We start from the raw sequence: 16,873 nt of genomic DNA, 5'->3' as shown, positions 1-16,873 counted from the left end.
CGACTGTCAATTTTTAAAGGAAAAAGAAAAATTTGGAACATATAAGTAGTTATGTGACTATTTTGTAACTTTTAATAGTCGAAAGAATCAACAAAGTCATACTCTATAGTTAAAAGATCATTTTATAATTTTTAATAGTCATGAGACTCAACAAAATAGTGCACTATAATTAGGGTCATTTGTGTATTATACATATTAATTTTTGTCTTCGATATTTTTTTTGAGCATTTTAGCCCTAACATTTCATTTTGGAGTGAAATATCTTTTGATTGGATGTAAATTGTTGGTTGAGTAATTGTAAATGTTTCATACGGATGTGTCAAGTCTATATGTGATGCCACTCAAATGCTCTAAAAAGATATAAGAGTAAAGTGACCATTTATGTAAATATTGGGGGTAATTTTGTTATTATGCCTTTGAGCATTGATTAATTATTATGTAAAAAATAATGATTAATTATTACTTAATCCATTAATTGTTTTGTTATTGGTGTTTGCGTGCTTGCATTTTCGAGTAAGCCCTGTCTTGTTTTGAACTTCAAGCCCTCGTTCCCAGCAATATTTATTACGGTTCCCCGATTTGACCAATCTATCACTTCCTCAAATCCCCAATTCGAGATTTTAAATATCTTTCGATTAATTTATTGGAATTTTTTTAAGGTAAACTATGACGATAGTCACTTTTGTTTTTGATTTAATAGACTTTGATCACCGATTTAAGATACATGATATAATGTTATTGATCTGTTTGATTTTAATATTTCAATTAACTTTTTAATAGAAGTATTACACGATAATTTAAAAATAATAAAAAATTCATGTCACCTGTAAATGACGTGGAAAATAAAGTTATGGTTCACTAATATTGTGAATATACGCTTACGTACAATATTTATAATGCTATGGTTTACTAACAAAAAAATTACAATTTATAATGTTAATATTTTTATTAATAAAATAAGTTACGCATAAGAAATCATGGTTCACTAAGAAAATATGTTGTAATATTGAATTTTAATATTTTTAATAATAAATAGGTTGCAGCTAAAATATTACAGAGTTTAAGCTGATTGCACTTTAGATTTTTTCACGGTAAGAAAATAAGTTAAAAACTGAAAATGTTATGAATATATATAAGAAATACAATTGCGTCCAATAATGTCATGGTTCACTAAGAAATATGTTGTGATCTGTAATGTTATATTTTTATTAATAAAATAAGTTGCACCTATGAATGTTATGATTCACTAAGAAAATATATTACGATCTATAATGTAATGTTAATATTTTTTAATAAATTAGTTTGCGCAAAAAAAATTCAAAAATTTAAATATTGATACTTAATATATTATTATTGATACTTTTAAATATTAAAAAGTTGAATATAATTCAAAATTTAAAATATTAATACTTGTGCGGTAATGATCGATAATTTTAAAAATTGAAAAAATTGAAATATAAAATATCTACACTTATACGAAGATGATTGATACTTTTAGATATTGAATAAGTTGTTGAATATGATCGATAGTTAAAATATTGATACATATGTTTTGAGGTTCGACATTTTTTTATATCGATATTTATGCTCTTGTATTTTTGGAAAAATTTGATACTTTTCAGCATTCTCATTTTCCATTTTTTAATTCGAAAGTATCAATATTTTGTGAGGAATTATCAATATTTATTATGAGTGAATTGAGATACTTCTGCATAAAAAAAGATGATACCTATCATGTTATCATGAAAAATATATTTTGTCTTACTTTTACATAAAATAAATGAATTTATACTTATAACTTAAACGATTAACATTTAAGAAAAATGCGCTATCTAGTACGTTATCATAAGCAACATCTTTTGTCTTACTTTTACATAATATAAATGGTTTCATACTTATAATTTAAACGGTTGACACTAAAAAAAACGTTATCTAGTACGTTATCATGAGCAGTATGTTTTGTCTTTCTCTTGCATAATATAAACAATTTCGTACTTATAACTTAAACGATTGATATAAAAAAGTGTTACCTACTACGTTATCATGAGAAACATGTTGTCATACTTTTGCAGCATATAAACGGTTTCATACTTATTACTTAAACAGTTGACATTAAAAAAAATGAGCTACCTACCACGTTATCACGAGCATAACAAAATAAGTTAAAAGCTTAATATATTATGAATATTTATAAAAAAAATTGAAAGTATCAATATTTGTGGAAAAATATTTATACTTTGCATCCTTCTCATTTTCCATGTTTTCTTTAAATTCGAAAGCATCGATATTTTTGCTTAAAGTATCGATACTTTCGAATTTAAAATAAAGATGAAAAATGATATTTTAACTTTCTAATTTAAAAGTATCGATACTTTGCAATATTCTTATTTTCCATGTTTTTCTTTAAATTCGAAAGTATTGATACTTTAGAATTAAAAAATAGAAAATGATATTTAAATTTCGAATTTAAAAGTATCTATACTTTGCAGCGTCCTCATTTTCCATGTTTTTCTTTAAATTCGAAAGTATCGATACTTTTGGAATAGTTTCCATACTTTTTTAAAAAATATAATAAAAAAATTAACATTCCAAATTACAACTTACTTTCTTAGTGAACCATAACATTTTTGTGCGTAACCAATTTTATTAATAAAAATATTAACATTTTATATAACAACCTATTTCTTAGTGAACCATGACATTCTTGGACGAAACTCATTTGATTAATATTCCATATCGCAACCTATTTTATTAATTAAAATATTAATATTTCATATCATAACATTTTTTTAGTGAACCATGATATTTTTGGACACAACCCATTTTATTAATAAAAATATTAACATTCCATATCACAACCTATTTTTTAGTGAACCATTAAATTTTTGGACGCAACCCATTTTATTAATAAAAATATTAACATTCCAAATCGTAACATGCTTCTTAGTGAACCATGTCATTTTTAGGTACAATCGTATTTCTTATATATATTAATAATTTTTTTTAACTTTTAACTTAATTTCTTATAGTAGTAATGTCTAAGACCCTTTAACTTAAACTTTAATAACATTTTAATCGTAACCTAAAATATTAATAATATTCATAACATTTATTGTTTACAACTTATTTTTTACTATTTATAACATTTTACGCGTAACCTATTACGTTATTGCATTGATAATTTTTCCAGTTTCGCTTTTAACCTGTAAGATATGTTTCTCGGTTACACAATTTTAAGTTATTTTAAAATAGTTACAACCTAATATATTACAAATAAATTAACATTTTCAGTCACGCTAAACCAATTTTGTTAGTGTTTTTCAAATTTTTGATTACACCGTTTTTTAGCCTTGTATTAATATGTCGGCCCCTAGAATTTCCCTCTTTAACCTACTTTTCAACACAAATTAAATTCACCGTTCGTCAGATTTTGTGATTGTTTATCTGATATGAAAACTTGTAAGCCTATGTTTCTTCTTTCTTCAAAACCAGTTCTGTCATTTCAAATGTATATGTAAATAATTTTTTGTTAAATTTATTTGAATATGATAAGAAGACTGAAGAGGTCGGAAGAGGAAGAAACCATTGACATTGAAGCAAAACAGAGAGATTATAAGAACCAACACTAGTATTAGTATTATCAGTAGGATGAGCATTCGATTAAATTGAGTCGGGTTAAAAAATTTCGTGTTATTCGAGTTGACGTTTGCTGAGTCGAGTTATTCTAATTTCTATACTAATTTTATTATAATTATTTATAGTATTATGTCAATGATTTGTCTAATATTTTGAGTTTCTCTAAACATATAAGATATATTTATATATTTTATATTCTTTTTATATTATAATGTTATTTAATATATCAAATACAATCTAATATTATATTTTAAAGAAATCATTTTGAGGATAAAATATTGATGAGAGTATAAAGGAATCAAAGAATTGATGGGAAGAAAGAATTTGCAAATAATTTTAGTCAAAAAACCAAATTGAGTAAAACGCAAAGTTAAAGGACTAAATAAAAAAGTGGGTACTTTTTTTAGTAAAAAGTAAGAATTGAAGTTATATGTATTATATTGTGATATATGAGCATGTGGTTTAAATTTTATAAAAACGGACCTAAAATAAAAGATGAATTGAAGAAATTAGGAAAAATATGAAAAAATTAAGGGACTAAATTGAAAAATAAAAAATATTATAAAAAAAGAATTGAAAGTATATACGTATTCTACGATAATTTAAGAGCATGTGGTTCAAATTTGAAAAAATTGACTTAAAATGAAGAGGAATTGAAGGAATAATGAAATTATGGACTAAATCGTAAAACTGTCAAAATATTTATTCCAGTTTTCGATTTTTTGAGTAACTCAAAATTTCAACTCGAATCGAACTCGAAAACCGAATTGATAATTCTAGTTGACTCAAATAACTTTTTAATAACTCAATTCGAATAGCTCAAAATTAAAAAGAAAATTGATTTTTCGAGTGAGTCAAGTTTTACTCACCCCTAATTACCAAGATAGATCCTCCTACGAATAGCTTAGTTAAGTCTTGTTAGGGCAGAACCCCATGTAGCGAAATTATGTTTATAAATGTTTTTAAACATCCACGCAAGGGCGAGGGTTAACGTAGATGTTGGGAAAGAAGCATGCACATGCAAGTAGATCGGCCCCATATCTGGCAACTACTAAGAATTCTGATGAACATACCCATGTAAGAGAGGGGTGGTTGATGTCTTGGCCACTTCATCCTTGTCCTCTTTGGACTGTGCCCATATCACCCCATAAAACCCCGTAACTATTATGCCTGCTCCTACAATACTGTAAAGGAATATGATCAGCACTATTTTTTGGTTAATAGCTTCATGCAAGACTGCATTATTAAGATAAACAAACAAATATTAATCCAGGACAACCTTAAAGAGATAAGTAAGAATCATTATAAAGTTGAAGGTGTTATAGATGAAGAAAAACTCCAGGTGTTGAGCAATTGTCTAGTGGGGTGGTGCAAGGACTTTGTTAAAATTGGTCATCTCGCTAGACAAATGCAATCGAAGGGTCTCACTGGCTTCACATTAATGAGAGCTGCTGGTAATGCGATTTTAATGATTTTCGAAGACAATGCTTCATTGAGAAGTGTAAAGAACGACAAATCAAAGATTCTCGCAGAGTGGTTCTCCATAGTCGAAGCTTGGTCAGAGAGTTTGGTAATGGAGTGTCGTCGAGTATGGCTAGTTTGCGAGGGTGTTCCTTTTCACGCATGGAATTGGAATACTTTCAAGAACATTGCTGATAAGTGGGGTCTTTTATTGGCTATCGACGAAAGTTGTCAATCTCCATCATCCTTTGATCGGGCTAAAATTCAAGTCCTAACAGAGGCTGATGCGAGAATTGATTCGATGGTTGAATTGAAGGTGGGTGACAATTTCTTCAAGGTCATGGTGCATGAGATAGAACCTTCATTCAAACCAAACTCTTGGGCTCCTGAAGAATACAAGTCTCATTAGATCTCGTCTCTTCATTTGTGGTTTTATTTTAGTCTATATGGTTGTAGGTGTTGCTTTCATTTTGTATTATGTTCTGTCGCGTTGTTTTATTACTACTGTTGATGGTGTAATTAGTAGTAAGGTGATTTGATTGTGGCTTTGGATGAGGTTTTATGAGGTTAAGGTTTTTGTTGTAATGGTGTACATCACCATGAGAGGATATTCCGTTGTGTCTTTTGTATCGGGTATTATATTAATAAAATCTGAGGTACTCTTTTCTTCCTTCCAATGTTCGTTAACATACTTTTAGTATGTGAACGAATACGAAGGGAGTTTTTAATGAGACCTCCAAATTCTATCAAAAAAAAATAAGTATTAGTTTACGAAGGTGAACCTTTGCCTATTACCTAAAGGCTAAATCATTTTCGTTCATGGAAAAGTGGAGAAAAATAATATTTGTTCATATTCCGGTCTCACCAACGGCTTGACTTGTTTACCGAGTTTGCAAAAACACAAAAATGTTATGATGAGATTCTTACCTTCCTCTATGAAGTGTTTCTCCAAGGAAAATGAACCCGAAGACGGCAGCAATAGCAATACTTAAGGGCTTGAACATGGCCACAAAGACCGGCCCTTTACGTTGTATGCACCATGCCATCACACCGAATGTAGCCACGCTTCCAAATAGAGCCTGAAAAGAAATAGGTCTCGGTCACTAAGCTTTGCTTTGCTATAATGAAGAAGCTAATATGGAAATTGCCTTTCACTAGTTCTTTTCTCTAGTTGCAGCCTATTTACCGAGTAGACCACAGAGATGAGTTCAATATCAGGACTCAATTTCCATGCATTCGGGTTTCTTTCAGCAACCAAAGCAACCAATGCACACTGAATGGTCCCAAAGAGGCAATAGAAGGAAACCATTGTTATCTCCGAGGGATATCCTTTTAGAATTGCAGCCTTCAAATTTAGTAGACAAAAGTATCAGTTTAAACCCCAAAACCAAAGCATACTGGATTATGAAATAGCATGCTGATTACCTGACCGATTATGCTAGCCGAAAGTGAAAATCCGGCAGTAGCCATGAAGAGGCCGCCTATGACCCAATTGTTCGATGTTGTTATTAACATGGTAGAAGGAGATTGCTCTGAATGTGGCTGAACTGGTTGGGAAAGTATAGGAGGACCCTTGTAAAGGGTTATAATGAGTGCTCCAGAAATGGATACCAAGGTGCCCAAGATCTTGATCCGGCTCTTTGAGCTTCTCAACTCTAGCTTTTCCATCCTAGAAAGTTAAAAGGAATAACTGATATATAGCAGACATCAAGTTGAACTTATTGGTCTAACACTCCTGGGTATCCGATAGACCGCATTGAGCTCTAACTATATTGAGTCGAGTTAGGTTAGACCCCAAACAGAGGTCAACCTCTAGACCACATTCGGCTCCGATTATATCTTGATTTGAGCCGGATCAGACCCTTTGTTTTCGAGATATTGCTTAAGGGTGAGCTCCTTACCGCTAGACTCAATAGGAATTAGTAGATCAAAGTTAAACGTTGACTATTGTTTCCATACATCATTGGATGCTTCAGCTCAACAAAAACAACTAAATGGGCTTCAAAATTAGTACATACAACAAGAAACAAGTGACATTGAAATGTCTATACAATTAGGTTTAAATCCCAGTTTAAATCCCAGTTTAAGACTGTGCAAGATTAAGAGAGGAACCTGAAGATAACAGCAAGCAAGAAAGTGAAAGCTGGGATTAAGTTGGCAAGAGCAGAACCAAGGGTAGGAGAGCTGTAACTTACACCAGTGAATACACAGTTCTGCATCAAAGTAATCCTGCAAAACCCAGATTCATAACCCAATTCTTTCAGCAATCAAAACCCACTTGTTAATGTTAAACAGAATTGTGTTCGATCTAATTGCATACCCAGCAATACTTAAGAAGAAAAATTTGCAGAGCAGAGGTAAAGTAATCGGTGGTCGCTTTTTCCTGCATGAACAAGAAATCCCAACACAAATTAATAGCTCAACAATGGAGCCATTTGATTGATAGATAGATAAGAACCTTGCGAAGAAAAAAGAAGCTGGAAGAAGAATGATGGAAGCCAGAGCATTTGAGTAGACGACAAAGACGAAGTGGCTCATTCCTTTGGACATGGCAGCTTTGCTAATGGTAGTTAAGCCTACATCCAGGAACTCCACGGTTACCATGGCTGCAAATGGCGCCGATTCAACCAAGAACGACTTTACCTTCATCTCTCTTAACTCTCCTTTTTCATTCATATTGCTGGGAACTGGTTGACATCACTTGATGCTGTTATTATATATTTTTTCTGGAATATTTAAACACTGGGATTGGACTTTGTAGCATAAAAGAATCTGTACATAATTAAGAGAGGAAAAAGGAAATCTTGACCACGAGTTCCCACACACCACGAAGAAAGGTAAGAAACAAAGAAGTCTGAGATTTAATTTGATCGCACCTAACATTCGCCATCACAGACTCACAGTTATGATCAGGGAAATCAAACAATCTTTCCGGTTTAAATTGAACCTTTACATATCAGATTAGATTAATTTGATGGTTCGACTCCGAATAAATTAGGTCAGAGTTAAATCATTTTAAATTGTTTTCAGATTGATTTAATGTCAAATTCAGTTTAGATCAATGTCAATTCATATCAAAACGATTTAAATCTGAATCAATTAAATATCAAATAAATTCAAATTTAGATAAATTTCAGGCTAGATTTCGTTCAGATCGAATCACATTACTAGACAAAATTTAAGTTAAATCTTATCAAATATATATTGACTTCAGGTGGAGTCAATTTTAAATTAATTATTTTTCACATTTTATAAACGATGAATTGTAATTTTATTATGCATTTATTATTCTTATAATATATATATATATATATATATGCGAAATCTCTTCAATATTAGTAGGGTGCGTTTGGTTCACGGAATGTAAGATTACTAGTGGGAATAAAAGATTACCAAAGAATAAGATTACTGTGAATGTTGTATTTTGTGTTTGGTTGGTTTAGCAGGAATGTAAAATTACTGTGTTTGGTTAAAGGAATAAAAGATTGTTAGAATGTATATTTGACCAAATTGTCTTTATTATATATTTGTTTTTTTAACAAGTTGGAAAATATTTATATATTTTCTTTAAAAATTTAAATTCATAAAATTTATATAATTTTTTTTATAAAATTAAAAATATAAAAAGGTTTAATGAAATGGAAAAATTTTATTTTAACCCCTGAACTTCATATAAAATTTGAATTATAGATTTTTTTTTTTGTAAATCTAAAATAGTTTAAGGATAAATTTATAATTTAACCTTCGTAGAATTTTTATTATTCAATGACATAATAAGAATATTTTTGAAAGAAATTTTTTTAAGGGTATTTTAGTTCAAAACGCCGATAATCCAATAATACCTAAGGAAAGGGAGCTAATGACATTCCCGATAATATACCCAAAAAAATCTACTATTGGTAATGTAAGATTACCGGGAATGACATTTCCGGCCAACCAAACAGGGGAATGTAGATTTCATTCCCATGAGAATCCCACATTCCCCAACCAAATACACCTTTAGGGTCATCCGTCACGACTCCTTAAAATTTAAAATTAATCATATATATAATTATTAAATTTAGTTATTCTAGAAAATATCTATATTGTTTTAAAATTTGGAAACTATCTGAATATTATTTATCAAAAAGAGTTAATATCTATTTTTTGTATTATTGTTTTATTTTTAAATAAATAAAATATATTTTTTTGTTATTTTTTTTATTTTAAGATACAATTTCTTTTGTATTTTTTATGTTTGGTTCTATGTCTTCTTTGAGTTAAGGACTTCAATCAAGTTTGGACCTAAAGTTTCACAATGAACTGTCGAGACAACCCTAATTAAAAAAACTATTCATTACCATTTTTTAAAACATATTGTATGGTATCAAGACTAAACACAAATAATTGTTATGAAAACATTTTATAAACTAGAGCTCTATGACATATTGTTTAAAATAAAAAATACTACAAACTTAGAGTCTGATAAACCAAGTACATGAGTAAGGTTCAATGAATACATATGCCTACTAAAGCTACAATACAATACTTTGAAGGAGATGCTAGAAGTCCTGCCGCGATGGTGCTCCACGATCGACTCTAGCTACTGACCCACGAACGTAAAACATCTGAACGTTGAGCTTACAAAGCCTAATGGTATAATCGCTAATCTAGAGCAGCATTATGAGTTTCATAAACACAAGCATGCTAAAGACATATCACTAAGCAGTAGGTACATGCATGATCTTAATCAAGTACTACTTACTTAAAGTTCAACTGTTCCATCACTGAAATAGGAGTCTCACGCTTCCCTTAATCCTCTGCTAAAGGCCTTGCCATGAGTACACCTCTAAATTGTCTCTAACCTTAATGATTGTAACTGCTACACATTATCTAAATGCTACATTGATACTCCTGTGCATTATCTGAATGCAACATTGACTCTTTTATGCATAATCTGAATGCAACACTACTAGTATCTGGTCTCACATAGCCATAAAACACAAGTTAACTGAGAGAACCCAATGTCACATAGCATCAATGAAATTCCCACTAAGATGTTGAATGATCTCCTGGTCTCACATAGCCATCAAGTATATCATGGAGAGGGAACCCATTGTCACATAGCATTGATATAATTCCTGCTCAGCTGAAGCATTGACTCCGTCTCACGCAACCGTCAAGCCAAACTCTAAGGATATATGTTATATTGGACTGATACAACTATACATCTATGACTGAGGGCCCAAAGGCCTCACAACATGACAATGCCCTACTAGGGCAATTGAGGTAGCCTAATTACACACTAGTGTAGCTCAACATTCTAAAGTGAGGTTAACCCCTCACTAGTTGTTATCTTTCTAGTTCTCTCATCTAGAATATTATGCAAAGGTTTATTAGTATGTTATTCATGATAATTTATTATGTGGCTCTATTCTAGTAATTAGTACTTAAGGTTATTTTAATTATTTCTGTCTCTAAAGAGGTCTCGATGTGTTTCATGATTTTATGATGATACTGATTATGTTGTTCACTTGATGTATTATTTACTAGCTCGATATATGGCTTGGGTTAAATATTGAGTAGCGATACTTTAGTCGCTCTTACTACTTTTTCCCTCAATTTACCCTCGAATTGGAAGGACAACTGTATGTTAACCATTCGTTGACATTCTTGTAATACGCAACTCCGTTATTTCGTAATCTGATTAATTCGTCATACAACTTTTCAGTACATACTCTGCAACGATCTTTTATCCTTAGATATTTTCTACGTGATCTGCTAAAGGTACTTGAACTTATTATGCCTATTACGATTATTTCGGTTGTACCATACTCTTACGAGTGTTTTCGAGCCCTTTTGATCGTTTACGTCCCTCACGGACTAAGTTCTACCACTATGGATCATCTTTAGCTCTTACGGGCCTTAAAGAGGTCAAATATAACCATCCGATGTGGGTAGCATCAATACTCTACATATAGTATCGATACCCTAGGGTCAAGTATCGCTACTCCTATGAGTATCGGTACAAAAAATGGATTCTGTTGATGAAAATGTGGCCTAGTATCGATATTGTATACCCTGAGTATCAATACTGTAGGGAAAATATCGATACTCTCCCCAGCAATATCAATATTACCAGATGGAAATCCCTAAATTTCATCCCAATTCATCCAATATCGATATTGTTCATCCAATATCAATAGTCGAACCCATAAATATCTTGTTTAAGATCAGAAAACACCCAAAAAAAAGCACCATACATGTCTTAGTTTGGTTCTTAATCATAGGCTAAAGCTTTAGGAGATTACTTAGGGTTATAAATTGACATAAAAACACATTCTTTACATCTAAAACGTTATTTAACCATGAAGGATAATTATCCTTCTTTCCTAAACACCAAGCGAAAAACCATAGATCTAAGAGAATACCTCTAAATTATTTTGAATCCAACTATCTTTCTTTCTTCTGGCGACGAACTAATAAGGATAATTTTCCTTTCTCTCTCTTTTTTTTCGATTTTTTTTGTTTTCGATGCGTTTCTTCTTTCTTTTTGTTTCTTTTTTGGCTCCGATTCTTTGAGTTCTCCCCCTCTCTTTTTGCATTCGAAATGATCCTCTCCTTTTATGGTGTTGCATGTTGTATTTGAGGCTTGATTACTGTATTGCCGAGAAAATAAGGTATGCTTACCCTATTCTCGGTGAATGACAATCATGAATTCGATTTTTTGTATCTTATGAGTAAAAGAATACATTTAGAATTTTTTTACTAATTTTTGATTTTTTTGACTGATTGATGCATTGAGAGCCGGTTGAGATGATGACGGCGGCAGGAGTAAACAGCGACGACAGTGGCAAGAGCGGACAGTGGCGGTGCAATAGTGTCGAAAGTGGCAACAGGCTAGGCGGTGGTGACCCACAATCCTATGGTTATGATGAAACCCTAGGATTTCTTCCATTTGAGCCGTTGGATCAAAGGCAAATCCAACAGTTGGTAGCTTCTAGCGGCTGAGTGATAAGGTGGAAACTTTAATTATGCTGTGTTGATTCATTTGGGTTAGTTCCTTGGGCCGTGTAGTATTGGTTTGATTGAATCTTGGTCTTGCTTGTAATTTTACATGAATAATAAAAGAACAAAATTATTTAATATTTAATATATATAATATATAATAAAAAAACGACAAGGGCCCTGTACTATTGGTTTGATTGAATCTTGATCTTGCTTGTAATTTGGGCTTGAAAAATAAAATAAAACAAAATATTTAATTATTTAATATATATAATATATAATAAAAAAACGACAACCCAGACAAAATCGGGTGTCCATATGTATAAACGATGGTATTCTATATCTTGTATAAGACATGTATGTGACACTATGCAGTCGCATGTTCAGCTGTAAATATCCCTTGATTAAAGTAGAAATTCTATAAATATATGTTTATTTCGGCATAAGTTAAAACAAATATAATCAGACACTAGCATATAAAAATACAAATACAAGACGGTGTATTCCCTTAGTACAGGATCTATAGGGAAAGGATATACAAGCTGGCATTTAATAAATGTATTTGATTTTTAATGTATCAATAGTTATTGCCATTTTTCCTGTCGGGTCCTAGCATGTCGAATTCACTAACTTTACTTGTCACTTCTATTTTTTTCTATGCAACGATGGTGTTCATCATTGCTTTTATCAAATGTTTAATTCATAGAAGCCATATATATCTTAGGAGGTAACCTATGGATCTGCATGCCCGGCAATTTCATCATCACTCGATCCGGTTTCTCCATCAGTTATGTCGTCGTCATCAGTCTCGTTGTCAGCTGTGGATTTCGTGGTGTCTTCTTTCTTTGCGTATCGCTCACAGTATTCTGCTTCCACAAACAAAAAGACAGTAGTTACATCACTCAGCATAGAAAAGAGTATTTAACAACCACCCTCCATTTCTTACACACTCATTAAACCAATTCAATGTAATCACCTTTTACTTTTTGATCGTATTGCTTTCGATCCTTCATCATCAACGATGCCGCATCCCATTTAGGGGTCTGAAGGGTTTGGATAAAGCAAGAGTTGTGGAAGGAAACTTCGAAAATGTTTAAAAGATCTGCAGCGAAAGGAAAAAGAAATTGTATATAGCTCAGGTTCTTTTACGTATGCAAGAAAACAAAAAAATTACTTATTTGTGGGAGAAGGAAGGGTAACAATGCCAAAAAAAAATGTACAGGGACAGCGTAAAGGTGTCAAGCAATGGAAGTAACCGGGTGCTTACCGAACATTGGACTCCATGATTGGTTAATAACATCCAAGCATACGGAACCAGACCTGCAAATAATTTGAATACACGTAAAAAATCAGATTCAGTCACAACTTGGAACAAGAACCAGCATGGCAAAGACCAGAAACACAAAAAGGTTACCAGGATTCTTGTCCATTAACAATTAATACAAGAGCATCTTAAGTGTTTTTTTAGAAAAACCATTCCGAATTTTATATAGCTGACCATGTAAGCTCAAAGAAACCACTTTTGAAGACATTTAAAGAATGAAAAAAAAACTACAGCAAAGAGACTGCAGTTTGTAAGAGTCAACTCTGAAATTATAAATTCCTTACAGTTCATCAACATTTGGATGGAATATCTTGTTCACAAATCCAATAGAAGGAGACTTGAATGGATAAGCATCCGGAAGCTCAACCCGGATTTTCCAAACCCCGCCTTCATAGAGACCTGTCAGCATTGAAGTTGATACTATTGGAGGAAAAGTGAATTCGGATAAAAGTATAAAAGATGAAGAGGACTCCCCAAACAGAACAAGTTTCAAAATCAAATCCCTTCCATTAAACAAAAGAAAAGGAGAGGTATCTTAGACAGATAAAGCTCTCTTAAGCATATAATATATTTAATTAAATTTATAAGCATATATAACACAATGGAGCAGTTCTCTGAAGGTCCTACACCTGGTTTTCATTAGTATTATATGGATGCAAACTTTGCAAATTAGATCACAAGTGTTTTGGCTGAATGTGTAAAGATAGATATTGTATCCTCTCTCTTAATAATTACAGAACAGGAGACTATCTTAAGTAATTAAACATATGAATACTAATGCGAGATGGATCATATCAAACACACGTAATCAAAGGACAAAATTGAACAGATTAGTATAAGCATACTTTCTTTGGGACCATGAAACTTGACGTTGAATTCGTTGAGCCCATCATTTATTGTTTCCACGTTGTAATCACTCATCATCCTAGATAAAATGAATACATAAGGAAGGAAAAAAGAAAATAAAAACTTATCAGCAACCAGACTAAAATCCAAATTAGCAGCGATTTCTGAAATCAGTAAAGCTTTCACGCATAGGAAATGGAAAGAGTTCATCTGAATAAAGTATAACTACCAAGAATTAACATAATAACTCAGGTAAACAAAAAGAGATGTCTATCACCAGGCATGTTAAAGTGGGATGGAAGCTTTATCAAAATGCAATAAACCCGCCACTAAGTAAAGGTGAAATCTGAAAGCCATTAACATATTTTGTTGTTCATGGATTGCTTAATTGCGGAAAAAAACAAAAGCAGTAGCAGAGACAGTTGCACTTCATGAGTATTAATGAATAAAGGCCATTCAAATTAACAATCCCATTCAAATTATAATCCTATCCTGCCCTGGACAGTCCATTGATCAGAGTATAAATGTTCCCATTCAACAAATCCAATTCCAGTTACCATCTTCACTGCAAATAAGAGTGCCAAAAAAAAACCATGGAAAATATTATTTCAGTAAATTCATTACAATTGCAAATTATTCTCAACATCAAAATCCGAAAGAGAGAGATCGGATCATGTGAGCATAAACACTGCAAATATGATTATGTAAAATATGTAAGAGAAACTTACAACTTCATTACATCCATTTCTCTCCTCTTACTCGGGGAAGACATTTTAAGCCAATATTATGAATAACCAACTGCCTGCAGAATATCAACAATAAAATTACTTCTTGCACTTTCTGCAAAACTAAAATTTGTTAAATGAACTTGACATTTTCACGCTTCCTCTTCATAAAAAACATTTTAGGAGAACTAGTCATGGGAGAAAAGGCACATATTAACTTGTACAGACATAAATGCTTCATTCTAAGAACCCTCAGATTTTATGTCTTACACCAAAAATGAAAGTTGATGCAGATTTTATGGCCATACAATGTTTAGTTTTCCTTGTAAAAGATTCATACATGTTAAAGTCATTAGTAACTGAGGCATATTGGACAGAAAGAACATAAAACAGAAGAAAAATACTGCTAGCCTTTCAACTGATTCCAAATTCTCAAACAAGGATTAATGTTTTCTCACAATCACTTAACTATAAAATTTACTGCTTGTTCACCATTAAAATGTAAACATAATGGTTTTTAATACAAAATCATCTAAAGATACGAGTAAATAAAAACAACTTCAAAGATATTTAGATCATGAGCTGATTGGATTTATATATGATCCTGAACCAAAGAGGCAAGCTTGTGGAAATTTTGACAAGTTTGTTCATACACACATTGACCAGATGCTAAGATCCAAACTTAGCATCTTCGTATCCTTATGATCCAGATCCATATGCGAAATATGTAAAGATAGAAGATTCAAGTCTACACTTCAATTCCAAGTAATCCATAGATATTCATACTGCTGCAAATCTAGCATATAAAATTCTTAGTTTGGAACACTGGAAAAACAAAAAAAGGCAAAAACCTCAAATTCTGCTTATAAGTGTCACAAGCCCTCTAACCATAAAACAAATTAAACCCATGTCATGAATAAAATTTTATCCTATTCTTCTAGCATTGGTTTTAATCCATAAATCAATATACAATTCTACAAGGCAATATTCCAGTCCCGAAGTAGAAATCTAACGGTGCTGAAAGCAAAAATTTTGTGATCATTCCACAAACGGATATAAATAAATGCCTAACTTCCCCAACATTTCACTTTACAATACACATTTAAAGCAACAATCCTTAGATTTCACATTTACATCAGAATACGACACATACAAATCTCGCTTATCCTTCATAAAAACTACCCATCATCGTGAGAATGCAGCCCGATCGAAAAAGAGAAAAAGAACTAGAATCAGATACAAGGCATACTTGAAATGGAGAAATAAGGCATCAGAAAACGCGCGCGCGCGCGCACACACATTATAAATAACCGAATTCATCATCTTTTCATTCACATAACCTTTAATTTTCAACAGAATGTAATAATTTAATATCCATGTCCGAAAGACGAAAGAGAATCCAAAAATTACAACAAAAAAAAGACCGAGAAATTGTTCCCTGATTGATCAGTCAAAGATAAAACGGAGAAGAAAACCGACAATGAAATCACCGATGATATCTTGCGTTTTAGCAGAGGGTAATTTACCTAAAATAACTTCAGGGAGAGGATTTCGAGTGATCGTCCTATAAACAGTGATTCCCAGAAATGAACCGAAAATGGAGAGGAAGATGAAGCTGAAAACGAAGGAGAAAAAAATAAAACAGAAACAGAGAAAATGGTAGAAAATAAAGATGTTATATTCCGTATCGAAATTGTCGTCATATCTTCATGCGCACGTGCTGCATTCATGTTTCTGTTACGTGGCAATGCATGGTTTCATTCACCACAACAATTTTATGTAGCCATGTAATATTCATATTTATTTTTAGCTGAAAAAAATATTCTGATAATTTTAATAGTTAAGATTAGAGTTTGTAACAAAAAAAAAATAGAGTTGTATATGATATATTATT

General features: G+C 31.8%; 1 protein-coding gene and 1 pseudogene across 2 annotated transcripts; both read right to left on the bottom strand.

Annotated features, from left to right (window-relative positions):
• Nucleotides 1-4,461: 4,461 nt before the first annotated feature.
• LOC120214040 (WAT1-related protein At5g40240-like) lies at nt 4,462-7,789 on the bottom strand. 2 transcript variants are annotated; one of them, XM_039212039.1, is made up of 7 exons: nt 7,556-7,789; nt 7,418-7,480; nt 7,210-7,326; nt 6,523-6,766; nt 6,284-6,442; nt 6,025-6,176; nt 4,462-4,820 (listed from the first exon to the last, which is right to left on the bottom strand). In XM_039212039.1, the coding sequence occupies exons 1-7, from the start codon at nt 7,771-7,773 to the stop codon at nt 4,688-4,690; spliced, it is 1,086 nt and encodes a 361-aa protein (XP_039067970.1). In that variant the 5' UTR covers nt 7,774-7,789; the 3' UTR covers nt 4,462-4,687. The 2 variants fall into 2 exon arrangements, with proteins under 2 accessions (XP_039067970.1, XP_039067969.1); XM_039212038.1 differs by having other exon boundaries at nt 7,418-7,789.
• A 4,735-nt stretch (nt 7,790-12,524) lies between these two features.
• On the bottom strand, nt 12,525-16,610 carry LOC120213986 (annotated as a pseudogene).
• Nucleotides 16,611-16,873: the final 263 nt, after the last annotated feature.

The sequence above is a fragment of the Hibiscus syriacus genome, unplaced genomic scaffold (genome assembly GCF_006381635.1).
Source record: "Hibiscus syriacus cultivar Baekdansim isolate YM2019G1 unplaced genomic scaffold, ASM638163v2 tig00110050_pilon, whole genome shotgun sequence".
In the NCBI taxonomy this organism is placed as follows: domain Eukaryota; kingdom Viridiplantae; phylum Streptophyta; class Magnoliopsida; order Malvales; family Malvaceae; genus Hibiscus; species Hibiscus syriacus.
Note: the sequence above shows the minus strand (reverse complement) of the source record. Positions and strands in the feature narration are given on the sequence as shown.

Bases quoted from the DNA above. Each gene is read 5' to 3' on its own strand.
- LOC120214040 (XM_039212038.1), bottom strand. From the start codon at position 7,773: ATGAATGAAAAAGGAGAGTTAAGAGAGATGAAGGTAAAGTCGTTCTTG. The intron at 6,767-7,209 runs GTTCCTCTCTTA...TTAACTTTCTAG, and splicing joins TTGCTTGCTGTTATCTTCAG to GATGGAAAAGCTAGAGTTGA. The intron at 6,177-6,283 runs GTAAATAGGCTG...ATTTCTTTTCAG, and splicing joins TCATCTCTGTGGTCTACTCG to GCTCTATTTGGAAGCGTGGC.